This window comes from Corvus moneduloides, chromosome 5 (assembly GCF_009650955.1).
Source record: "Corvus moneduloides isolate bCorMon1 chromosome 5, bCorMon1.pri, whole genome shotgun sequence".
NCBI classification, from domain to species: domain Eukaryota; kingdom Metazoa; phylum Chordata; class Aves; order Passeriformes; family Corvidae; genus Corvus; species Corvus moneduloides.
In genome coordinates this window covers 71,406,687-71,434,214 of record NC_045480.1, presented here as the reverse complement: position 1 = coordinate 71,434,214, position 27,528 = coordinate 71,406,687, and the positions used below count along the sequence as shown (strand labels likewise).

Here is a 27,528-nt window from a genome sequence, read left to right as displayed (position 1 = left end):
TTTATCTCAAAATTCTGAACACCTACCAGCAATCTCAAATTCCTGTTTTAAATTTACTGCTTAAAAACTAACTGATGCATATGCTTTTTGGTGGGAAATTAAGCTTTTTTTTTCAGCACACATTCAATCATAAAGGAGAGATTGGAGCAGGTGATATATTCTGAACAGAGGTCTGTCCTTCAGGTTTCAGACTGGGCGTGTTGGCACAATGATGGATGTATCTTGTGGCTTTAAGAGGGTGCCTCCATAGGTTTGGGGGTTTTTTTCCCTATGCAAGTCTGTCCATTGCCCACCCTCTCCGTAAAAATCAGAAACCAGGGAAGTCTGGAGTACTGTTTTCCTCAGTTATTGTGACACCTTCAGTTTGCAAAATCTTGATGAGTAAGGATGTGCTTTAAAAACCACTAGGATTAAGGGTTGCTTTTTAATATTTTTGAGATGTTTGATACTTGTCTGGCAGAGCTTAACTTCTTTGACCCTTCTTCCTTCTTTGTAATGCTGTCTTCCATTATCCAGGGAGCTTGCTTCAGTGTTTTGATAACTAGAATTGGATGTTTCTGTGGAATGAAAAGGGTATTGCAAGGCAACTCTTCTTGCTTTACACCACATCTCTTTCACCAGAGATCAGAGTGCTTCTGCCACCCTCTGCTCCTTCAGGTTCAGAGCAGAGGGAGCTAAAACCTTTATTGTCCTCGAGGACAGGTTTAAAATCCCTCCATCCCAGAAAATCCTCTTGCTTATCACTGCTTTATTATCCTTCCCAGCATGAGGACAGCATAGTGAGCTGTCCAGAGGAGGAAGCTGGAAGATCCAAAGCAAAACGGCAATGCCCATGTTGCGTTTCTGCTCAATTCTCTTGAATAGAAACATGAAAAGCCAGTATGTTGTCCAACAAAATCAATCCAGATCACCAACTGTGGCTGACACATTTGAAATCAAGCATTTCAGAAGCTCCGGTAGGTTACTTTTTCATAAAACTACGTAATTTCAGGTCAAATTGAGAACAAATCAGTCCAACAGGCAAAGGAAATGTTTCGGGTTCAAAAGTATCACCACACCTTTCCAAAAAGTGGGAAAAATTACACTCAGAGCAAAACTGAAGTACTGCTCTTCCTCAGATCACTCTGGACTAGAGATTGGCAAAAACCTCAAACCTGCACCCTCGAGAAATTCAAGTGGTCCAATGTAATTGCGGCAAAGCGATGAAGCCTTTCAGTAACTTCCTAGGAAGGGAACTTCTGCTAACAGGAAGCCCTTCTACCTGACTTTGCCAGCTGAACCTCGCCTAAGTGCCCACAGCAAGGCAGCTGGTCCCAAGCTCCCTGAGCAGGGAAGAGGATGATAACCTGGCTCACCAGGCTCTGGAAAAGACGCTGAAGCAAGGAGAGTAGCTGCTCCCTTGCCCCGTCACCAGGAGTCTGGGAGGCAATTTCAGCCACCAGAGAGAAAAAGAGGCTTTGGGTGAATTTGCTCCAGTCTGATGGAGCTCATCTCTTTCTAGATGCTGCTAAATCATTCTTGACAGGGAAGACTTATCCCTAGGGCTTCTAAAACTGCTTCTGACAAACAGCCTTTTTTGGTGTTGGAATGTACTGGATTTCCCTGAGCACTGTGCACCCGCAGTATTTCTTGTTAGGAAGGAATGCTTGTGTTCTCCTTGAGCTCCTCATCCCGGATTTTCTAAATTACACAGGACAAATGCTGTGCTTGAGTGCACGAGGTGAATTATGTGGAAGAGAAAGAGAACATTTCTAACAAGCATCTTTTTGTCAGGGAGTGGTTACCGATGTCTTTTACAACATGTTTTCTTGGCTGCTTGGAAGAGAATGGGAACATAATTTTGAAATTTCTCATTCCCTTCCCCAACTTACCATTCGTATGAGAACACATTCCCGTGGTGTATGGAGCCTTCCCCAGGGATTAGTTCTTGGTGGAGGGTTCAGCCCAGACCCTAGAGGAGCAGTATGTTCTCCAAGAGTAATAATGGCTGACAATAACAATCCAGTGAAAAATCAGTGTTTGTGGTGTTTGTGATCCTTTCCTAAGTCTCATAACAGTTGAAGCTCCTGGCTTTTCTCTGTTCTCACATGTAGGAGAACACTGCCTGTGAACCTTTATGGTGAATAGGTCTCTAGCACTTGGGAACAGGGGAGAGAGCCAATCCTACCAGCACATTAAATACCTGCATAGCATTGTCTCGAAAAACAAAAGAAGCACAGAAAGGTTGGGGGGAAAGGTTTGTTTTGGGTTTTGCTTAAAACAGTTTCCTATTTCAGAGCCATTCATATGCATTGTGGTGGCAGCCAGAAAGTGGCATTACTGAGGCAGTTAACTTTTAAATCTAGTTGCTTTTAATCTTAATCATTAAAGGCTGTTCTTTTCTCTCTCAATATTGCCATTCAAAGCTGTAGCTACTTGCAGCGTAAAGCATGAATTCATGTAACACTGGATCATTAAACTGGGAAAAATATGTTCAGCAAACTATCAAGCTTTTAATTACAGTTGTTACACTAAATTTCCACTCATTTCTGAAGTGAGAGCTTCTATTACTCTCACAGCTGAAGGGGTAATGCAATAATTTTATTTTATATGGGAATAGCTGTTCAAAAATCACAAATACTGAATTGCTGAGGCAGGTTTTACTTGGGTAGTGCTCTGCTAGCCAAACAGGACTGTTGGACAAGGTGTACATCCCAATCCTGAAAATAATGTGCAGCTGTAAGATGAGAAAGAGCTGAAAGCTGGGTGGTATTTTTCCGCTGTGGGAGACCTTCCTTACTCCTCAAGCTCTTCCGTGGGCTCTGCATTCCCCCTTCTTTGTCCCCTCTCTCCTCTGCAGGGGTTCAGCACACCCCATGGCTGATGGCACCACTGAAATGACTAAACCCAGAGTATTTCTGTATGTGGAGTATCAGTGGGTTTGAGCAGTTTAAGAGCAGAAGCCTTTAAGAAGGCTGGTTTTAGCCGTCCTACAGCAGGCTCTTTCCAGTCTTTTGCAGACATGGGGATCTACAGGCACAGGTTTCCAGCCTGAAATCCCCTCTGGTCTTTAACACTCACCTCAGAATATTTACAGCAGGGATGGGTAGCTCTTATTTCCTGATAATGTACTGGCAGCCTGTTCCCAGTTACAGCAGAAATAACAGTGAAAGCATATGGGAAACTGTATTCCCTTTCCTAATAACAAATACAGTGGAATTGCACTTTATAATACCACAGACATATTTGTTTATGATGCACATAAATCTCGGGATAAGTTACTAGGAAGACACATGCAGAGCTTTTTTATTAAAGAATTCACATTCTGCATTTAACCTACCTTTTTAAAATGTAATGCATTATTATTATTATTATTATGGTCATTATTATTACTATTGACCATGCAGAGCATAGCCTCAGCAGTTCACACTTATGCCTAAATTAATACGGTTATAGAGTATTTAATCTCTATTAATTATAGATTCATATAGATTAATGCTTATTTATGCATGTATATTCAATTAATTCCCAAACATTTGTGCTAATTTGCTGAAAAACTTACAGTAAATATTATTACAATGGAGGTCTTCAGTCTTTGTAGCCCTCAGGGATTAAAATATTACTGGAAAATGGACAGAGCACTTTGATCCTCATCCCTTGAGCCTCCTTCCCTTGTCCTGTTCTCCACCAGGGTGCTTTTCCCCACGTACAACCTGCTGCCCGCGTGATTTGCCCTGTTAAAACAACTGGGTCTCCAAAAAAGCACTTGTGCTATCAAGAATCAGTGACAGCTTTAAGAGCCAATATTTCATGAGGTTTGGGCAAGGCAGGCAAATACAGTCTCCTGTCAGAAATGTGAATTCCATCATTTTTTATACCACTTTTTACCTGAAGAGCTGATGTTTTGGGGTGAAAAACATACAGGTCCTGAAGCCCATGGCTTTAATTCAATCTGATTCAATCCAGGCAGTTCAAGTGTAATAGTGAGACAGCTCGTAGAAATTGCTTCAGTGTTGGTATTTTAGATTTAATATGTAATGTAAAAACTACATTAATAATTCTGGCTTTTACATAAAATGAAGAGGCAGTAATAACCTGAAATATCCATTTCCTGGGATATTCTCATATTAAAGAAGTCGTCAGCAAAGTGTGAGTTATTTGCATTTTTTAATTTCTGGAAGATCAGCAATTCCAAAGCTACATTTAATTATGATCTTTAGAATTTTTTTTTTTTTTTAATATTCTACAAACTGCCCCCTTTTCCTTTAGGCTGCCACAGCAGATGAGCTGCCAAAACACAGTTGTGTTTGAATCGTATTCACGTGAAACATTCTGCATTTCATAAATCAACATTTTGCCACAGGAAGCTGTTTCACTGGTGCAATCCAAGTTGATCAAGTAACAAGAATATAAACTTCATTTTCCTCTGCCTTGCCACTTTGCCATTTTAGAAGGATTTTCCACTTACTTAGTGTAAGGATAAATGGCTAAACAAATAGGGTGGAAGGAAAACTTAAAATCCTACCCTCTGCATTTTTCCATACCTTGGTCAGAAAGGATTGTGAAGGTGGTATTAATTTTAAGAGATTTAGTTTGTGGGCTTTCAAAACTAAGTGCTAAAATGCCAATTAAATGACTACATCAATTAAAAAAATTAAACTCTGAGAAAAGGGATTCAGCCTTTTTCAATCAGAAGTGTTAAAAATAGCAGGGATGTCATGTGTTAGAGAAGCTGAGTGTGTATCACACCACAGATCCCACTTGTGTTTGGGTGCTGTCTGGAAGAAAAATGTGAACAGCAGACTAAAATAGTGCTGGTAATTAGCAGAAGGAACAAAAACACAGAGGAGAGCAAGGTTTACAAATATTTAGAGAAATTGTCATGGCTTGGAAAAGGATATTTATAATTTGTGCTTCTGAAGGGGAAAAAACCACTTAATCCATGGCTTTATTTCCTAAAGAAGGCAAACTCTGGACTCTAAAAGGGAGAACTTTAGTTTCTTACAGAAGCTGTCAGGCTGCCTTGGTGCCTTCTGTGCCAGCCTCAACTGGAAATACGGGAGCTTCTTATTGTATGCTCCCCTCATCAATGATAAATGCTGCAGTTTGAGGTCAGAACACTCCAATGCAGGCAATGTGTTGCACTAAATCAAATCCTGACGAACAAAAACGCTGCCCAGAAAGCCCCGGAGTGTATTAGCCAATACATTGGTTTGTGGGAAATTGTCAATAGCTTATCCTTTCATTTTCTTGTAAATTTTTGAAAACTAAATTCTTAATGGAATTAAATAAAAATTGTTTTGTTTTCTCCCTGACATTTCTGGAGAGAAATTCTTAACTTTTATAAGATATTAGCTATAAAATGGTGTGACTGTTTAAGCTATAAATTGCCATGTTTAACATTAGAAATTTTGTTGACACAAAATACATATTTAAATTACCAAATAGGCTTATATTAGAATTCCCCATGAGGCAAAACAATTTTTGTACTTTCTTTTTTTGAGAGATGAATAAATAGCCATCGAAAATAATTTTTATTTAAGTATGCAGAGCACTCTTCTCCAACAAACTCTGCTGAAAGCCACCCATGCCTCATTCCAACTCTCCCAAGCTATGCCTAACTCCTGTTGAACGATGGACTCAGAAGGTCATTTGCTCTGATGTGTCTGTAACAGTATTTGGACTCTATAGATGTCCAGAGGAAAAGGAGACATTTATGAAGATTGTGCAGCCCCTTGGGAATGCCTAAATGTCCCTGCAGATGAATGCACAGCTCACAGGAAGCAATGGGCACATCCCAGATGTTGACCAAAGGCAGTTTTTTCAGGAGCAGGAGGTGTGGCTTGAGGGTTATTCTGTTCTGAGGTACCATAACCTGCTGATGATGATTTAGCAGTTTGGAAGTCCCACCTGCTGGCATGTGATGTTTACTTTCAGGAATGACAATTAGCAGAGTGTGTCCATCTCAAAGTAAAGGTAATTTGGCACTTTAGAGGGACACCATGCTCAGTGTTTGGGGTGCAGCTCTTGCTGGACTCTTCTTGTGCCCTCTGCATAAGCTGGGGTTTGGTAACGCTTACCTAAAAACCCTTGGATTATTCTGCCTCCATGGGAAGAAGACAGGTGGAGGTGTAGAATATTGGAAGTAAAAGCAGCAAGTGAAGGGATCTTCGGCAATATTCATAGAAAAGACAAAGACCCTAAGATTTAATTTGTGTGAGGATACGTAGATAAAGCTATAGGGGTGCATGGACAGACAAATCTATCTAGGGATTTGAAGCCAGACATAGTCAAATATTTGGTTTTATGCTGCATTATGATACAGAGCTGGACAGAAAATGCCTAGTTAATTATTGCTAAATAATTGAAGTCTCAATTTTCTCCTTTTCTCTTGGAGAATTTCTCTATTCCTCACCTGTTTGTCCGTCCCTCCCTGTATCCACCCTTTTCCTGAGCACTGCCACTTGCACATCATTTGAATAATGCCAACGGTGCTAAATTGAGCTTTTGCTCTAAGTGTTCCTCCTGCTCCCATTTGGATGACAAAGGCATATTTAAAGTCACTTAAGTAACACTGCTCCTGAAGGAGCTGTGTTATAGATGGGTTCCTGGTAATGTGTTTATTGCTGCATCAAGTGCTTTTAAGGCAATAATTATGACTGCTCTTGCAGTCTGCACTGCCTGGCCCTTCTACAAGGCTATTCCATCATTTCAGAGTGCTGTTTTCTGTGCCAGAAGCAACTGTTAGAGCTCCTTTTTAACTAATACACGTTGTTTTAAAGGTCAGGTTAATGCAGGTCTCTTGAGGGGTGGATGTAAAGCAGATGTGTTTTTTGGATCCTATGGATTCCCTAAGTGAAGCTAAATTAAATAGAGTACCACGTGTATCCTGGAAATACACTCCAGTATGACGCAACCTATGACTTGAAAATTATTTTGGAGAAAGGATTCAAGAAATAAGTACCAATCCAGAAAATTAGTGCAAGTGTAGAAGAAGAACGTGTCACAAGTCAGTGGTGCTTGGCGCAGGATGTGTGAGCACTAGAAATCTCTGAATTTGACCTGAAAAACCTGCCATTTCTATATTTTTAAATGTGAGTTAGTTTTCAAACATTCAGGAAAATCTTGCTTGGGACATAACTGTTTAATAAATTCAAGAGGTAGAAAATTTGAGCCACCAGAATCTGTTTTCTGGCAAGACTGTATAAAACACTGTTAAGACCACCTAATCTTCAGTGGGAACCTGGCAGACAAGAGAACCCCAAATCTATTGTAATTCAGGGAGGGTACTCAGACAGACAGTCAATCCATCAGGTTGCCAAGGAGAAGAATACATGTTTTGTTGGTGGCAAGGGAATTGTGGTTTTTAACTACATTGGTACAGAAATTCTGAATGAAAGAACAGGCCCTATTGAAACAAAATAAGTACGAAACATTTTGTCTGATGTGTCTTGACAAGGCACTTGAGCAGTATTCAACACTCAAATTACTAAGAACTGGGTGAGTCAAGAGACCCGAACAAGGCAAATATTGAATGAACTGTCATCTCTGATGAAGCAGAATGGAGCAGGCACTCCCATTTTTAAAAAGATTATTAAAGTTTTCATGTAATGCCTCTCAGCTGCTCTTTAAATTCATTTTTAAAGACTTCAAGACCATCCAAAAGTGGGAGCTCCAGAACTCCACTTCATTGTGTTCTTCACTGTCACTCTCAAGTGCTTTAGAAGGTGACAGAAGTGTCACCCAGCCTGTAGTGACTAATGCTTGGCTGTCTCCTCTGGATTCCTGTGCTCACACATCTCCTGGACTCAGCTTCTCCCTAGACTGGCCATGGGTGCGGTTACTTTCCTGGCAGGGGCTTATTATTATTAAAAGGGTATCATGGTGACTGTTTTATTTCAGGACTGACCATTCTGCCATGCCTGGCGATATGGCCCAGACACTCCCAGTTGTTCCACCTGAAAGCAGTTGTCCTTGCACAAAATTCAGGGATAATCCTGTGCTGGAGAGATTGAGTGGTTGAGCTCAGCTTCCTGCTGTGCCAGTACTTTTTAAGTTGGAATCACCAGGAAAGATGCAGCTCCAACGTGAAATCTTGGCTTTAAAACACTAAAATGAGCCAGAAATCACAGGCTTTACATGTTCCAGGCATTTTAATGATGGCAAAGGTCAAAGACAAAGTGCAGACTGTGGCAGTGAGGAGATGTCAGCGACTAATGTGATTCTTATTTCCACTGAAGGAAGTGGGCTGGAGCTCAGAGGGGAGCGCAGACAGGCTGCAAGGAGAAGGAAGGCCTGCAGTCAGCAGTAACACAACAAAGGACATGGCCAAGCACAGCTCCATCATTTTAGAGTAGCTCAGAAAGCCCAAGGATGCTCCCACCCCTATAGTGACAATTAGAGGGACTACTGAAAGGAAAAATACAACTTTTAGAGAAAGGGGCTGTGGGAAATGGTGGTGCTGGGACAAGCAATTTGTCCTTGATAATCTTATCCGCTCCAGCAAAGAGAGTGGGGGAAGAGAGCGAAACAAGTTGTTCCCGAGTCCACCCAGAACATGTGTTGCAGCCTAAATTCTAGAGCTAAGAGGAGGGTAGAAAGCAAAAGGCTAATGCCTTTTGCTTTATTTGGAGGGCTTTTTTATTTCTTTTATTTATTAAAGAGTAAATGCCCTAGCTTGCACTGTGCTCTTGCAGGGCTTTTGAGTTAACAATAGAACGTGTATTTGTGAAAGGTGACGGAGAAGCCCTGGTGGCTGTGTGGAGCTCTTCCTGGGTGAGTAAATATTGTACTAGCTCATACCATGGCAACAGAAAAAATAGAAATACTTCAGCAAGTTCTTACTCCTTGTTTGGATAATGCAGCCCTCTCTGCGCTCAGTTAAAAGCAAACTCTAAAGGTGAAAGCTTTGTATTTTTTCTGTATGGCACTCCCAGACACAGCATAACAAGACATTTCCAGGAGTTTTTTGCCAAATCACTGATGCCAGTGATACTGGACTTGGGTGGCTGGGAACCAGTATCATTTATAAGTACACAAATTCACTGTTTCTGCAAATGAACTGATGAATTCTTTTGCCCTCTAAAATCAAGCACTGAGATAATATATTGGCAGGCAGGAAAGGGAGAAATTCATTTGCAGAGGCTTGCTAGGCTCAAGATAGATCTCGACAAAGCTTGGAAAAACAGCTTTCTGTGGCTCTGCTCAGTTCCTGTTAATTACTTAGCCAGACATGACCTTGCACAACTCTTCTAACACCAGGGACTAGGAGATCTTCCGTGGTAAACAGAGCCCATAATAACCCTGTTCTCTAATCTCTGTTTCTGTAGCTGATGCCACCCTTTATAAAACTGTATATATCCCTGTAGCACCTAATTGAGAAACAGCTTTGTGAGGGAATAAAAACATTTGGGTTGCAGAAGTAATTACACAGGCATGGGTTTACTCGGTATATTATTGTTACATGCTAATATTGTTACCAGAAGACTCGCTGGGTACTAAAGCATTCCCAAGGGATTTGGGTGTGTATGGCACCTTTGGAGAGCCTAGCAGAGAGTCCCTGTATCTCTGCAAAGTGAACCCTCTATGAGCAGCCACAGCCACTCCTCCCAAAGGCAGGGCAATGCTTTGCCATCACTGAAACACCAACCTCCTGAGTAGGTGTTACTTTTGCCTCTCAAGCAGAGCTTCTCTGCCTTATGGGGTGAAGCCAGGTCCGCTGGTTCTTAATTGCCTCTTTCCCTCAGTGACTTGGGAGATTGTTCTCTAACTGGCTGTAATTATCCTTTTCTGTAAACTAACCAAAGTGCACTCTGCTTTCGGTGCTATGTTCATTAGCAGGATTCTGTTCTGTGGGTTACTGTATTCTGGGAATGTCCAGGCCATAGGAACGGACTGATTTGTGTAGCAAGTGTTTGTGAAATACCCTGAGGAACAAATCCATGCTGGGTAACTGGTTCAAAATGAAATCCATGATGCTGAGGACAAAGCATCTATGGGAGTTCAAGTTGCAGGGTGGATTTATGTGTGAAACATTCACCTGAAAAGGGAGGTAAACTTTTTGTTGTCCCCGAAAGAGAGCTTGAGGGGAAGGTTGGTTCTGAGCCTGTGCCTGCAGACAATTTCTCCCCGTGGTTAGTTTGTGGCATGATTTCTTGTGTGAGGTGAGGAGAGGATTTGTCCTGTGAGTGGCGCTGTTCGTGTTTTTGTGGTGAAAGCGGGCTGCTAATTTGGCACTAGAGAAATGTGGGAAGAATGAAAGTTTCCCTTCCTACCCTGGCTCAGGCATAACGAATAAAAGAAGGCTTACCATGCATCGCTTGAAAAAAAAAAATTAACAAGGTCTCAATCCTAGCAGATGTTTTTCCTTGCTATTGCCTAGATATTGAGCAGTGTGGACTGGTTGGTTTTCAGATGGATAAATGTGTGCAGCACACAAAAATAATGCTGAATGCTTTTAACAGCATCCAGCTCCTACTGTAGCCCCTGGATGTGGAGTTTTCTGCTGTGTCTCCTATAACAAGCATGGAAGCATGGCTGCTGTGCCAAGCACAGGTGGAAAGGTTTGCCTAGCAACGTTGGGTAATAATGGAGGTGACTTGGGTTTTTTCCTGCATAATGAGATGATGCTGGTGAGAACTCTGCTCTGAATCTCCAAATGTCTCTGTGTGGACAGTCCTCTGCTGGTGATGGGGGCTCTTGAACTGCTGCGGACTAGTAACAGGCTTCCTTAGTGGAGCAAACCACATCAGAAGGATGCTCTCAAAAATGCGCAGGCGGGAAGCTATTGCTGAAAAACTTGTTTCACAATTGCCTTTTGAGTTAATTTCCTCTTGTGTACAAGCCCTTTCTCGGAGCATTTTCCCATATATTTCCAGAGAGAGAGCACTTGATCACTGAGCTTGTGCACAGTGCTGAGATCTCAAAGACACCAGGCGCTTGGAGTGCCTGGTGCTCAGAATCAGCCCTGATGAGCATTCATACGCTTGGTTTGGCTAATAGAATTACCCCAGGTGTTCTGATGTGCAAAATTGTTTCAATTGTATGTGAGACTACTGCTTTTGCTGGGTATTTGGATACCTCAGTGGTCTGGATGAGGAGGCAAATGAATATAGAAATTGTAGGAATGGAAATAAGGGTTTAGAAATTAAATAGAAATCTGCCTTTAAAAACAAAAGGCTTGCTTATTGTTCTTGAAAGCATTGGGTATTTACAGGAAAAACCCTCCAGAATAAAGGGCTGGATAATGTGATATTGCATGCTTAGGGATTCAATTAATCTCTGACTATGATTCCCACATGTGGAAAATGACAAGAAATAACTGTCATGCTGTTGAGTTCTGTCTATTCTTTCCAAGTTGCACACATCTTTGAAAATTACTCTGAAAAAATTTAATGGTGTCCCTGGATAGTACAGATCAGGAAAATAAGGGTAGAAGAGCCCCCAGTGAGTAGTCAGTGGGCCTTTCACTCTATCAGATGGTTATGTCACTTGCTCGAGTGCATGCTGTGGTTCCACCCTGTCACTGGTAACTTTAAATGCTTACCTACTAGTCTGGTAATGAAAAATTATCCTGCTAACTCGCAGAAGTCACATCGGGGCTGTAACTTCTTCAGGCTCTTTTTTTTCCTTTTGCTCTTTTTGTTCTTTTTAAATTCAGTGATGGTGAGGTTTAAAAAGGCAACCATCTTGTATTGTTCTGTCTACTTCACAGGAATAGTGAGAGAAATAATACGGAAAAGGCTTCTAAAAGGTATTTTTTATATATACATATATATGTGCAACATACATGTGTACGCCCCTACATATACACAGTCATATGTGCATCTCTGTATGTACGTGGGCAAAATGGCTTTTAATCTCAGGTTGTGGTTTATGTATCTGCTGCCTGCACTTGTGTACTTTCAGCCTTTACTAGGAAAAGGAGCTTTTCAGCTTTTACAAGCTTTGTCTCTTTTTATACACCCATTTGCACATACACGTGTCTGGGATAGTATCCCCCAGTTCTCGCTTACCTTCACATCGTTGACGTTCATCCTTGTCCCCTCCTTCCCGACAAAGATGTCGTCTATGTCCACGAGGATGTAGCGCTCCAAGGAGAGCGTGAGCTTCTTTCCCGACAGGAAAGAGATGGCATCGATAAAGATGAGCTTGTGGAGCCAGAAGGTCAGGTTGTTTCCAAAGAGGACTCTCTGGATGCCGTCATGCAGGCCCAAGTCTTGGATGACGGTTGCATAGAGAGCAGCCCTCGGCAGGGTGGCGGGGGTGGGCCTGGCGGGCTGCAGCTCAGTCAGAAGCACGGGCTGGTAGGTGGAATGGTTAAACTGGAACACTGTCCAGTCCTCGCCGGGCAGGGGGCCCTTCTCCACCCTGGGTGCTTTGGTGATGCGCAGCAGGGGCGACTGAGGGTTTACCACGCAGTCTCTGAGGGCCACGTTGTTGTACAGCTGTAATGGCAACCCTTTCATTCTGACACTCGGGGAGCTGTTCTCGTTGGCTTTATGAAAACCAATTATGCTAACACTGTATTCCACACAGTATTTTTCCAGAAGCTCTCTATTCCATGAGTCCATGGACACGTACTTTAAAATATTCTCATATATAACAATGGTGTACTTCCCTCTCCCATTGTCTGTGAGAGGGGGAATGTCCCCCTTAGCTGGTGCAATGACCATGTGGTACTGAAACTTGCTGGACTCAAGGATGGCTATGATGTCTTGCCCCAGCTGGGAGTACTGGCTTTCCACAAACAGGAGCACAGTGGGATCAGTTCTAGAGGGATCAATTGGCTTCGGTGTTCTCAGCTCCGCAGACCTGTAGGGCAGAAGTTTGAGGTCCTCGCACTCTGCTTGTCCAGTGGTTTCCACAAGGGCCATTTCCTGCTTGTAGCCAGTGTAGAGGAAATAGGCAGAGATGACAATACTTGCCAAGCAGAAGGTGGCCAGGAGAATGACCAGAGTTCGGAAGCTTCTGCGTAGCTTCCCGATGAGATTCATCTTTTGCAGGGCTTCCAGCTCCTGCTGGACTTGCCACTTTTCCGGGTGCTCTTCCTACAGTGCCATAGGAATGAGGAGTTGCGGAGGTTCCCCTTCCAAGATGTTCATGTGACCATTGCAGTGCATTTATGAAGCTGTCGGGGAGGTTGTAAAGCTGTTGGAGTGGGAAGTCAAAGGATCCGGAAAGATAAATTGAAAGAGGTTTTCTCAGAATGCAGCAGCTGCCAATAATCAATGAAGAGGACTCTTAACATTATCTGCAACAAGAAGTAAAAGAAGAGTAAGTAAAACAAAATCCATAACGCAATTAAAAACACACGTTAATAAGGCCGGTGATTGATACTGGTAATCTTAGTAAAGAGGGAAGTTTCTGAGTAGTTCGAGGAGCACTCAGTGTCACTTGCTTTCTCGGTGCATTAAGGTAAGCTGCATTAAACAGCTCCCCCATGTTCTTAGCGTACAGAAATGAAGTCTGAACATAGCTTTTTGAGGATGTGCATCTACTTACCAGCATTTCTCATCTAACATGCATTGTTGCTATTGGAAATGGGAGCAATGGAAGATTGTAGGGGCAAAATTAGGACGAAGTGAATCTTTGTAAAATATGGGACCACATTCCATGTCAAATTCAAATTGCGTAAGTGATAAATTCTGTGTTGGACTGGGAAACTAATGTGAGCAAAGTGAAAGACAGGACAGGAGTTTGAGGAAAGATTTGTAGGACTTTCTTTCCCTTTTCCATTCTGCACTCAGAGCAATCAGTACTTCATGGTCCATTTTAGGAACTATAAAGATTCTATGGGGACATTCCAAGTGAATGAGCAGGCTGCTACAACTGCAGGCTGCAGCTGTGCATGGCTCTGCCTCCATCAGGGATCAATGGGAGGTGCTATGTAGCAGAAAAAGTACCTCAAGGGAGCTGTTTTAGTGCTAGGTGGGCAAGTTGGTGCATGTGCTGGTCCATGACACCTCCAGCTAAAGCACTGGGCCTCTGGTCTGGCCCTGTATGGATGAAGTACGAGCTGCTTAAACCTCATTGCTCTGAAGCCCTTGTACAATTCCTGGCAGGTCTGCCTAAATTGGTGAAAAATTGCCATTGGTAACAGTAAACCGTATGATTCAGAGGCAGTTAAAGGTAACTAAATAAATAGCCTGTGCTGCTCTATGGATTTAAGTAGGAATTAACATCTTTCTGAATTATTTATATTGTTTGTCTATTGGAACAACGCGAGACAGTAAACTATGAATGATTTTGGAACTGCAGGGAAGAAATGCTTTTTCCAGGCAGATACTTATCAGTTGATGTGTCCTCCTCCATTAACTCAGATTGCACTTTTGACTTTTGTTCTGCAAACTATTCATTCATCTTAAGCTTTGCACCTAAAATTGGAAAATGCTTGTAAGAAGCATTTAGAGAGAGGGAGTTGTTTCTGAGGCCATTTGTGGCTCTGCCAGGTTCAAGCTCTTATCTGATTTACCTTCCTCAGCTGGAAGCTTGCTAGGAGATGGATACCCCTGGATTGTGGGCTATTCCATCAGTGACCCTGCTGTGTCACACAACTGGCCAAGAGGGGAACGAAGTGGGGACAGAAATAGTAATAATAAACCTCTTCTGCATTTACTCGTTTCTTATGTGCGAGAGAAGAAATACAAAAGAAATCACAGCTATCATTAGGAAATGGAAGTCATCCTGATAATCTTAAGAGTACTTGCCCTGCTTTGGTGCTTCCCTTGTTCTGCCGTTGTCTGCTTGCTGGGATTTCACTTCTTATTAAACCTCCAATTAAGATTTCCTCAAAAGATAACACTGGATCAAGTGAAGCATCCTCTGCGAGCCGGTGTTGGAGTTTGGGTGACATTGATGAGTCACTCAGCCCGACTCCGAGGGCTTATCAGATCAGGACTCCTGCTCTCCGCGGGAGGGGCAGCCTTCAGGGTTGGGTGATGTGTCCCCCCCAAACAGCTGATTGCAAAAGGCTTGCTCGGTCAGCACGAGACAGGCACGTAACTTGGAAAAATCTTGAACTTCCCTTCCTCGGACTGTGCAGCCTCGGCTTGCTTTGGGCACTAGAGGGCAATCGCTTCTCGCTTTTGCGAGGCAGCACCTGCTCTCCCCGCGCTCCCCAGCACACAGCCCTGCCTGCGGCCACGCTCCCGCCAGAAGGCATCGAAAATCCCCAGGGAACGTAAAACACCTTAATTAAGACTCTTATGTTTAAAATTAAATAAAACCCAGGACTTCTGCTCTAAGAAATGTGCCTCTAGATCACCCTGGATTGCTTAGCCAATGTTTCAGCCTCCACCTGTGGCACAAGGGAATAGCATGTGAGGAGATCTAAAATTGCATATTTCCCACTCAGTGTTTGGTCTTGCTGGATGTCCTGGGTACCGGTATTGCAAGCTGTCAAAACAGTAAACTTCACGGACATTATAGCTTGTATTATTAAAATAGGAGAATCCCCATACTTTATACCAGCCAAAACGAAACTATGGTCTTCATCCCTAACTATTTCCTCCAAATAACACTGGTAAAATCTGATCCAGATAAAATACTAATTATCAGATTTAATGCCAGCTACTATCTGTTGTATGCAGATGTTATAACCAAATGCAAGTATGCCCACTTATTGCGATCTCTAAATATACAGAATTGGTAAAGAATTTAAACTTGCATAAGGAAACCCGGCATTGGAGCAGATCTTTTTTAGTCTGCACATTGTGTTTGAACTGCTCTGTTGAACTGATTATACTGTTCAGTAAAAAAAAAGAATGGTGTGAAGTAATTAAAGGTTATGAAAGTAAATCAGCTATATTAGCCATTAGTGGGACTTTTTCCAAGGCATAATTGGAAGTTAAGTGCCATTTGTGCCTTTGAAACTCTCCTCCTTAAAGTTCAAGAGCTTTATATTCCCTCCAAAATTCAACTATCTTCGGAGAGTTCCTGTGCTAGATTAATTTGAAAAACATGGAAATAGGCCATATTTCATAATTAGTGTTACTAATGGAGTTTCATTTTGGAAACCGGTGTTTGAGGGTCCTGTGTTCCTGTGGTCACTGCTGAGCATTCACTGACTTCAAGGGGGTAAAGCCCAAAGTTGGGCACATTTGGTCAAGGAATCAAGGTTACTTTCTTCCAGAGCTGGTCTGTTCAGCTGGTTTACTCAATGTGGGGCCTTTCCCCAGCAAGAGCAGAACTCTGCAGTACAACTCTGTTGTGATGTCAGAGACATCTGCAGGGACTCTTAATTTTTCTTTAATTCAGGCAGCTGAAGAAAAATGGAGGTTTAAAAATTGCTGCCTCCTTGCTAAATAACACTTCCTGCTTGCCCGCAGAAATGCATTTGATTGATGACTAAAGTGTGCTGATTTTGAAGATGATTGATTGGGAGATTAAGACTTGACTATTTAAAACTGATAGCACGACAGCGAAGAGAAACAGCCCCTTATTAATGCCATGTGTTAACTGTGCATCAGGAATTAAAGCTGGCTCCCTCGTGGGCCAGCTCCCACGGGCACAGCTTCCCCCAGGGCTTGATGCCTGAACAGGCAGACTTGGTGTGTGGGCTTGGGGAGCTCCTCTTACCTCTGATCATAGGTAGGCAAAGGGTCTCTGAGCTACTTCAGCTTATGGAAAGTAGAAGTATTGCTATTAAGCCATCAGATGTGTTCATTCACCCTGAGGATGGAGCTAATGGACTTCACGTCTGCAGCGAGTTCAGAGCGTGCCAGTGCTGACAGTGCCGAGCAGAGGAGCAGGACCCTCGTTGTTCCCCAGCAGTGTGGCCATTGCTAATCTCCTGTCTGCACCAGAGTGCACTGCTGGGAGTAATTCACCTGGAGGCAGGACAGAGCTTTCCCTTCCTTACTCCAGAATAAATCAGAAGTCAGAATGTCTTTATTGTCTATATATAAAACTCCCCTTTAGGCTAAAAACCTAATGTAAAGCCTTTCCTCTTTTCTTTCCTTTCTAAGCTTGTATGACTCCTGTCATTTACTAGCAGCCCAATGAATCATGGTACCTGCCTTGCTGCTCCTTGCATGTGACTCCTCATTCATTACAGAAACAAGCAAACTGATTTGAGTGATAAATGACTCCTGGTGACCATTAGCAAAAATTCAGCGTTTCTATTCACTGCAGAAAGAAAAAAGAGCACTTTTCTTTTCTCACTCTCACAGAAGTTTCCAGGAGATTTTTGGACTGAGCTCACAAAACTTAGATCCTCTTTGAAAGTAACTGGTTTTTTCTTTTCCAAACTTAACAAAGCTGCAATGTGCTTTGTGTTTGTAAATGTGGCTTTGCTTGAGATGTTGGTACCAGCTTCTCATAGCTCATCACAAGGTGTTAGAAAACTCTTTACCTAGGATAAGGCCAGCCTCTCAGCTGATAAAGGCTATTGCAGACCTTCTGACTTCTATTTTATAATTTCTGAGTGGAAAGGCTGCTCAGCACTTTCACCTCTTTTGTTTCTTTTCAATGACTAATCATGTGTAAATTAATCCCCAATTTTTCGGTATTTTCAGCCATTTGATCAAGTCTATAGTGCACATGTAATCTTGTGTGATTTCAGAAAGCTAAATGATGCCAGAGGGTGAAGTCGATAATCAATGAATATAAAGCAAAGAGTTTGAAATACTTCAACTTGTGCATTTGATGAAAGCTGGTGTGATTTTAGCGTGAAACAATACTTGGAAGGGAGCTGTTTGACCCTGCTGACTTCTGTTTCTCTTTGGCTTTAAACTTTTCCAGATGATTTCAGGAACTGGTGAAAAGGCTCCCTGGTGGAGCAGTGGCTGGAGGGTGATTTGGAGATGAGTTTTACACGCCGGGATATTCTCACACAAGTGTACACCTATGCATATGCACATCCTTTGGTTCCCCAGCCCACATGTGACACTTCATGTTGCTTAGCTCCTAGCAGAAATGTGCTTTAAGACTTAACCAGACCACACTTCTGCTGAGTGTTGCCTGATGTTCAGCCTCAATGCTTCCTTCTTCTGACCCATTAACTTCCAACAGTCCCACGGTCATTTGGACCACCCAGAAAACCCCCTAAATATCCATCTGGGGTATTTCACTGAGGCTTCCTCCAAATGGCACAATTTATGGATCTCTAACGCATCAGTACTTCTGAACATAACGAGTAGTTGTAATAGCTCCTCAGAAATTGCTGACTGGTGGTTTCTCTGGAGTGTCAGGCATGGAAGCTCCTGGAAATCAGTAATTTAGGTATGGCCTGATGAGAGCCATGCAAGAGAGAATCTATGTAAGTATTTCTTGTTTCTTGACACAGTGGCTCTAGTCACCATCACAACAGGTAGGTGTTAGTGACCACACTCACCCTCTGAGCAGCTCCAGATGTTGTGCGGTGATACCAAAATTATCACCATATATATAGTATTTTGATGTCATCAGGCAAAATACCTTAAATTCTGTGGCCAGACTTAAAATAATATAATTTTAAAAGTACCTTCTTAATGCAGTTTCTAATAAATGTGTCCATCTAGCACGAGTGATGGTATTAAGATCTACCACTTTTCACCAGTAACTCACCAAAAATTCAAAAAGCTAAATAGCATTAATGGGTACAAGCCTGACTTTCCCAAGGTCACTTGGGGACCCATGGCTGAGCTGGGAGCAACAGCCCCTTGCTCTTGCGTAATGCCCTTCAGCAGATGTTCACAACCCTCATGGCACGTGTATTAAAGTAAAAGGCTGAAAAGAAGGTGTTGAGAGATGATCTGAAGGTCAGCAGCTTACTGCCAAGGCCATGAGGACAGAGCCAAAAGGTCATGGCAGGGAGCTGGGCCTGCGATCAGGGATGTGTGTGACCTGCAGGACTGAGTCCTTGCTTTGCTTTCCCGATGGGATTAACGGAGAGTGCAGGTGAAATTACCACGCTGTCAGTGCCCCAGTCCTTGTGAATGAAGGTGGGGAATAAAAGCAGGCTTTACACAGTGCTCTGAGGCAGCCTACAAAACATTCCCCCTGACTTGATGCAACAAATCTCCTGCTCTCGCTTGGTTAATGGCTCTTCATCACTTTTCAATTCATAGTTTAATGCTTCAATGGAAGCCAATTTGAATTCATTTAACTCTTCAAATAAAACTTTTGTGAGATGCTGTATCAGATGTTTTATTACAGTCCCTCTATTCTGGTACTGTTTTCCACTTTCATACGGCTGTCAATTAGCTTTCCAGTTCCAATAGAATGATTTGTGTTGTGAACTCAGCTGAGAGACAACATTTGTGCAATAGAATGGCTCCCTAAGTAGGACTCCTTAAAGTCAATCAATGTAGTAGCCAAGCTCTGTACATGCGGTTTGATTGGATAGACAAGCTAAGCCATTAAAAAAAAATTGCTAAAACCCATTTTTGTAGTTCTTTTAGCAACCAAATAACTGCAGATTTTCTGTATTGATTTTGAAAATTAACCAAGGATTACAGATTTAGTGGATGATTATTAAAACTTTTTGGAGGTTTCTTACACAAAAAAAGAGATACAGCCCTAGGCTCTGGGATAGCCTGTTAGAAGCTAAACTATTTGGTCACTATGCTTCTTTTTAGTAGATTCTTTAAATTGTTAACAATTCTTTTAATTGTTTCCCACGCTTTCTGTTGTCCTATTGCATTTCTGGGAGCTAAAAAGGTTTGCCACCATGTGAGATAATTAAAATGTGTCCACTCTTACACCACTGCCAATATATTTCACTGAATAACATGTTTTGTGCCGTCTGTATCCTGTCACAGGGACTATTTGTGAGAAAGTCAGATGTGGTCACATCTGTGCTAGGAATTAAAAGGAGGCCACTAACTTATTTCAGAGGGACTACTGCTGTCACATAGTAATGATCTATTGCTACTGCACAGGAAGTCTATTTAAACCCAGATAACAAAGACTTTGTACTTAAATCTTTAGTACAGCACGTTTGCCACATGAAATTTAAACAGAGGTTTATTCTGAGTTTGCTCAAGCCCGGTTCCAGCCAGTCAGACAGAGTTTCCAAGCTCTGTATACATTAGATTCTCATTATAATGGCTTCCCTTTATTTATTCTTTAAGTAATTTCTGCTGGAGTCCCATTTCCCCATCTTTGTCCTCACTGGCTGAAGGGTTTTGTTATCTTTGAGAGGATTTGGAAGAAAAAGAGGGAGAATACACAGAGTTTGGTCCCACCAATTTCTGGTCAGAGCAGATGTGTGGGCTGGAGCACCATCCAAGCCACCAGTGCTGGTGACAGCCTGGCAGGGCTTGGCAAGTAGTGGCTTTCAAGCGAAGTGAAGCAAGGAGCGAGTGAAGCCAGGGTGACCCTCCACGTGTGCCTCCTCTTTTTTTTGTGTGCGCTTCTTGGACTTTCAAACAGCTTCTAAAGGGGAAAATTCAGTCGCTTCCACCTTGCTCATAAATACTTGCATTTATCACTGCTTTTATTGCGTGGCAGTTCGGGAGCAGGAAGTTTATAATACTTCTCCTGTCTGTTCCTAGTCTTAGGCCGAGACTAGGTTCTAGGCAGTTCTTTAAGAAAATTTTGAGTCTTAGTACCAGTTCTTTACAGGCAAGATGAGCTTTTTGTGGGGACCCGTTATGGCTGCACATATTGCTGCTGTCAGTAAAACTAATCTAGACAGAGAAATTTGGTCATGTAACAAAAATACTACAATACCCAAGAGACTTTCATTTTAAGGTATTTAAGTATTGCAGACAAGCCAGAGGAAGTTTTATGCGAGATTATTAACACAAATTCAAATTCTTACCTTGAAATGACTGGAGGGATGCTGTTTGTCTGTCAAGAGAAAAAATGCTTTACGGTGAGAAGATAAGGCAGGGAGTAGAATCTTTGATTTCTGTCTCTGCCACCATCATGTTTGGCCCTCTGGAGGCCACTGATTTTTTTCAGCATTTCGTTTTTCCTGTCTTTGTTGAGGGAATATTAGTCTTTTCTACCTTTACATGGGCATTAGCTGTAAAATGTTCTAAGGTGATTCATGTTTGGTTCAGATGTGTATAGCATGGATATTGCAAAGCATGCTTTTGGGAAAGCTAGTGCAAAATTCATACTTTCATGTGCAGGCAAATGTGTTTGCTGTGCTTGCTTCCTTTTTCTTCTTATTCTTTGTACCCTGGTTAAATTCCTTTGTGTTTATTTCTGCCACTGTTTTATGGGGTTTCTCTGAGAGAAGCCACTTTGTCAGCCAAATGAAAGATCTCTTTAGAGATTTCTGGTGTGTCATCTGTGACCTATAGATACTGTTTTGCTCTTGGTTCAAAATATAAACAAATGTTTCCTTTTGAAAGATCTATGCTTTGTTTTATCTAGATAAAGTTCAGTTTGGAAATGCCACTAGTAGGATAACAGTCCTACTTGGGAATTCAGGGGATTTTTTGTTGAGTCACGCTGAGCTCAGAGACTGGAACTAGAACTAATACCATTAGAGCTCTGTGATGAAATAGAGAGGCTTTGATTAACCTCTTGCTTTCGTGAAAAATCTCTGTTTATTGAACTACTGAGGCATTAACTTATTGTTGAAGGGGTAGAGTGTGGAATAAAAAAAATCCAAATGGTTGTCAGTCTTTCTGAACATACTGCCCCTGAATCAGGCTGGAATTGCCTTTACATTCCTGTCCTCTCCTGGGGGCTGAGTGCATAACTCTACTTGGTTTTCAGTAAGAATCTCCAGAGTGTACTGTGGAAGAGAAAATCCAGCCTGGCTTTCTGGGTTATGGAAGGGGCTTACAAAATTATGTCTCATCATTTGACACCATATGTTGTAATCCATAAAGCTCAGTTTTAGATAACATATACATAGAGACTTAATTTTCTGCCTGAACACAAATATTTTTTTCCATGGAGAAGAAAGCCTTTTAGGAGGTCCTTCAGTTAAAAATCTGAGTATGCAGAATGACTGATGCAGGCACATGGAGCTTGCTCCAAGGCTGATTGAAAAATAGTCTGATGGGAGTCTGTCAGGTGTTTTGAGGCATGCATGGCTCACTTTGCTTGCCATGTGGACATTGCATATCACCAAATTCTCTTTAACTGTGATTTTTCAGGTACAAATAATAGTACCATGCCCTTCTGCAGGTGATTCATTCACCAGGCTGCTGAGGCACAGTTCCACCCTAAACCCCATGACTGTATGGGGGTAGAATAGTGAAGCCATTTAAAATTGCAATCCAAATACAGTCTAGACAGTAGTAATAAATAAAAATGCCCTGTAGTTATTCCAGCTATTTAGGTGGGTAGAGTGCAGGCAGTCCAGCAGATGGCCCTGCTTTGGTTTAAACTAAAAAAACCCAAGAAGCTATGAGGGCTTTAAAATCAAATGTGATCAGTAAGTCTAATTTCTGTATCTTACCCAGAAGCCTAGAACACTGCACTTTCCTCTCCTTTCCAGAAACTTCTCTGCGAATCACTGACCGCCTACCCTCCCCTCTGGGGGTTTAGGGGGCCGTCTATATCCCAGTGAGAGAGAAAAAATTCAAGAATACCCTGAGGGTCTGGAACTTGAGCTCTGGCCTCCTCTTTGCACAATATGGTCCCATGCAAAAGGACAAGATGTTGGCTAAAACATCCCCTGAAAGTAGAACACAGAGGTGGGTGCATATTTCATGACAGACTGTTTTAACTTTCCAAGCAGCCGCCTCTTTTACGGCCAGCAGCTACTATTAATTATTTATCAGAACACTTATTTATACACTAAAAGCTAAATGCAATCCCTTCACTGGAGCCTGGCAGAGAGCGGGCTGGAATAAGTAGCTGTGGACAGCCCTTCAGGAGGGGAGGTTTTGTGCAGAGCTCTGCTCAGGGAAGAGCCCGTCCACATTATTCTCTCTGCTGTTTGTGTCTGGTAATGATATTTACACATGGGGGATGAAAACCCAGCCATTAGTAAAAGTCTGTAGCTGTGGGGGGCATCAGCCTGATCTCCCTTGGCCAGGCTAAGTAAGCCAAGGACAGTTCTTATTTCAGCAGCTTCTAAGGAAAAAGAGGGAATCCCTTCATTTTTGCTTCCTTCCTCTTGAAGGAAACCCACCCTACCTTGGCTTCTACTTCTGTATTTGCTCTGGCTCTGTAAACCCACCCTTGCAGACGAGGATGGAAGATGAATTTTTTCCCTCTGCCTCCACTTGGGGAGAGCAGTTGTGACCCCTTCTGTAGCCAGAGGGAAGGAAATAGGTTTAAATACATCTCTGTTCCTTTCAGAATTGAGTTTAAATGGCCATCCATGGCTTCTGGTGCCAATGTGTTTTCCTCATCAAATACCGACATGGTCTCTACACTGGTGTGCTGTTGCCGTGTAATTCTGGTGGCAGCGCTGTTTAGGTAAAATATTATTACTTTTCTATGGCAACTGTTAATTTCAGAAGAAATTCCGATTCCATTGTAATTATTCCTGACAGTAGTTGTAATAAATGTTTGGGATTGACGTGTACGATTTTCATTTTCTTCCAGCACCCGACGCTTTTAATAGCTCCATTTTCCTAATTTACATGTTGACACAGATGGAGAATTGATTCTGAATTTCTATCTAGCACTCTTCTGGGTGGCTTACCTTCATGAGGGGCCTTGCTTTAACATCTCAATGGGAGAAAGAGACTTGTTGCAGTGACATGGGCATTCTTCAGGCTGTCTCAAAATGGGAGACAGGACTCTTTGACACTCCACCCAATTTCCAACACAGAGACCCTCCTTCTCCCTGAGAGTCCAGCCCCTCAACCTGCTCTAATGGTCCTCAACTGCATCCCAGGCCTGAGAACAAGGGATCTGGTAATTGCCACCTCACACTGTACTCCTTAACACTTGGAAATGGTTTCAACCTAGGCTCCCCTCACCTTGAAAAGCGTGGAGAGCCCTCGGCTCACCTTAAGCTCAGTGCCCTGTTCCTGAAATGACTCCCCAGGCAAAGTCCAGCTTTCTGCACAATTCCGGTTTCCTTCAGCCATCCAGGCCCTAGCTTGCAATGCTTTGCTGCTCTTAGCCCAGGGGTTGATTTGTTCAGAAAAGCCAATTTTGTGGGTACGGAAAGCAGTTTCTGGATGCACCTATAAAGCTGCAGAAAAAGGGTTGGAATTAGATACTTTTTAAGGTCCCTCCCAACCCAAACTGTTCTTAGATTCTCTGATTATGGAAGCTTTGCAAGGCCAAACACTTGATGGAAGCAAACAGCAGTGTTTGCATGCAGCTGAAGCTCAGCCAGCCCTGTGGTCATAGAGGCAATCAAAGCAAAATTGTTCGTGGGCTAAATTAGAATGATTTGGAACAAAATTTTTTTTTTTTTTTTTAAGTTCATTATATGCTTGCCTTTATTGCTCGTAGAAAAATGAGGAATCTTTTTCTGGGGACATATAGTTACATGCAATTTTTTTTTTTTATCTAACTGAAAGCTCATAGTCACAACTAATAGTAACTCATCAGCATTTTCTGTGCTCAGTATTGCCATGGGTCTGCAATATATGGCCACATTTTCCTTGAAGTATCTCATTATACTGCTGGGATAATTCCTGTACTGCAAACCTTAAAAAACCCCATCTTTACTATTAGCATATTTTTATCCCACTCATACCGAATATGATAGTTGAACTCTAGAGCAGCTCATGATCCCTGCATGGTGCTAAGTCTGATCACGGCCATTACAAAGAGTGATAGAACAGGTATCACAACCCCTTAACACCCATAATGTTTCATAGGACTTCCAGAACTTGATGGTGTGAGTTAACAGGGTGTTCAGGCTGAAAGGGATTTATATGTGGGGGTATATATATATGTGTGTGTGTGTAAGTGGTCAGTCACTGAAGCATCCTACTCTCTGCTTAACTGCAACCCTTTGAATTTGATTCACTCTGAAACAATGCAAGTTAGAGGAGCGCTTCTCCAGCCTCACAGAAGAGAGTGGTGTCAACAAGACATTAAGATACTCCTGCTTTCAATTCTGAGGCTTTCAGACATTAGGCATCTATTATGAATCAAAAAAACCCGGCCAAGTTCTGGGGAAATGGCACAAAACCTAATAGACAGTCTTAAACTTCTGCACAGAGCAATGTCATTAGGAACATCTAACCCAATTGAGCAGATCATATTATCTGAATTGATAAGATTCAGGAGAAAACTCGAAGTCAAGAATTTTCTTAGTGAAATGCAACTTGGCAGTTCACACCCCACCCCCAGCCCCTCCTTTAGAGCAGCATTTCCGAAAGCAAGTCAGACAGTGCAGCTTGGTGGAGGGGAAAACGTGCATGGGGAAAGTGTACAGACAGGATGGGGCAAGATGGGAGCACCTGGAAACGTTGCCAACTATTGAAACTTTATGAACAAGGAGATCCTGCTGTCCTTCCACAGGCTGAACATTTATGGCAGGAGGATCACGATTAAAACTACTGAAGAAATGGGGTGAAAATGAGTTACTTCTCTTTTTATCTTGTTCTCTGATAACATTCGAAGCTAGGAAAGGTAGAGTAACTTGCTACAGGGGGTAGGCCAGATTCTGCAGCATTTATTCACATGGAGGGAGGGAGGGAGGCTTCAAGCAATGTGAATGAGAGCTGCAGAAGTTAGTAAAAAATGGCCTGATAAATTCTCTGGGGAAAAGGGAACTTCATGAGTGTGGGGTTTCGTAGGCATGTGTGGTTACAACAGTGCAGTGCTTGTAGGAAGAGACTTCTTCACCTCTAAGCATTTTCCTGTGAGTGTTCATTCCCAGCAGCAGTGACTTGGAGCCTCTGTGCCAGCTGCAGGATAAAAATGCTGGGCTGCTGCTGGAGACTCCGGCTCTGTAGGATCTGAAGAGCACACACTGATTTCTTCATTTACCTCTTACTACCTCTAACAATCCTTGCTTCCACTCTATGGATGATCATGCTGTTTAAAAAAAAATGTTGCTGACAGATGTTGTTTGCTATCAAACTGCTGGAAGAGAGCAGATCTGTAGGTTTTGGCTTCCGCACAGTACAGTTACTCTTACTTTAAATAGTGCATATTTAATATATCTCCATGGAAAGCTTCCACCATATCATTTTAGTACAGTAGTTCTGCTGAACTTTGTTAGACGGTAGCAAATAAAAGCAAAGGATGTGGAGTAGACTGAAGAAGCAACTGTATCCTCCTTTCCCCCTCACATAACTTCCCATGCTCTACCTTCTGTGGTCTTTCACATATTTAGGCAGACAGCTGTTTCCATCGGAGGGTGCACATCCCTTTACATGGGGGCACTTGCATGCAAATGTGGCAAAGACTATCTCAAACTTCCGAATAATCCTTGGAATGCCAGCCTCTAGGCAGCTTTCGGAAGTACTTACTATGCATAGGTTCCAGGCAGATCATTTGACACACTCAAAAATATCCACACTTGGTGGATATTTATACCTGCCCTGAGTACAGGCACTGTCTATGTGGCTGTATGAATGTATACCCAGAAGAAGAGGTTCAGAAGCTGAACAATAGCTTACCTAGAGAAGGATTTCTCTTCCTAGTGTGCAGCAAAGAGACATCTGCTATTCAAAGCTCTTCATAGGGCTCCAGGTAAACTAAGGAGAGTTTTCAATTGCCAGCAGCTGTCTGAGCAGCATCCCAGGAAGGCTCCTCTTGCTCCAGCCCCAGCCACTGAACTCTACCGGCACAGTCACATCTCATTTATACCCAGCCTGTCCTTTTCAGAGCGAGCAGCCAGCTGGAATGATTCAAACCTCTGCTCAGCACACCGTTCAAAATGCAGCGTCCTTCTTGGACACGGGGATTACGCCGGGGAGCCGCCAGGCTCCAGCAGAAAGGCTGCGAGAACTATTGAATCGCCCGAAGAGCAGCTGCTCGCGGTCCTGCCGCCGGCGCCGCGCCGCGCTCCCGTGTACCGGAGTCAGCCACCCTCTCCCGCGGATCTCCCGGAGTAGCGAGGCGGCTTCGCGGGGCTGTGATTGGCAGAAGCGGCCGATTCCTCCCGCTAATCAACCCGCAGACTTTCAAGGACTCGGAGCTGCTCTGATGTCATTCCGGCCGAGGCGGGGGACGCTTCGCGAGGAAGCCACGGCGGAGGCTAATTCGGAGATGAGCTGCATTCCTCTCCCACCGCCCTGATTGATTCCATGCTCCGCGAGGATTTGCATAATCTGTCATTGTGCGGCTGGACCACCTCCCCTCCTGCCCGCCCAAAATGCGGGAGGGAAGTGCCACTTCCAGCTCCTGATTTTACAGCTGGACTCTGCAGCGGAAAGCCTAGGAGAAAGGAAAAGTTGAAAGACTCATTTTTCTGACAGGAGGATGCTCGTGCTCCCAGTCCCCCCTCATCACCCCTCACCATTTCCAGACGCTAAAGGAGGCTCAACAGAATCACAGCACTGGGAGACTTTTTGGTCCCTACTCTTGTTAGGTCATTGATAAGATTACCTGCTACAATAAAAGGTGGGTTTTAGCGCACGACCAAAACCAAGCAGGGGTCACCCAGCAAGTTTGTTACAAATGATCTCCCTGGCACCAGCAAATATTCGGTGCTCAGAGGTGAAAAGTATTTTCTTGCTGTATGTGACACAAGTTCCACTTATTCCTTGCATAATTTCTTATTAAAATCCT

At 42.9% G+C, this 27,528-nt stretch overlaps 1 protein-coding gene across 1 annotated transcript in view; it reads right to left on the bottom strand.

Moving 5' to 3' along the window:
• Window positions 1–27,148, bottom strand: part of NDST4 (N-deacetylase and N-sulfotransferase 4) — a 70,091-nt gene extending 42,943 nt beyond the window's left edge. The window contains exons 1-2 of the mRNA XM_032108249.1: window positions 26,415–27,148; window positions 11,994–13,231 (exon numbers count right to left, since the gene is read on the bottom strand). Coding sequence (XP_031964140.1) covers window positions 11,994–12,974 — 981 coding nt within the window. The 5' untranslated portion in view covers window positions 12,975–13,231; window positions 26,415–27,148. The remainder of the gene's footprint in view (window positions 1–11,993; window positions 13,232–26,414) is intronic.
• Window positions 27,149–27,528: the final 380 nt, after the last annotated feature.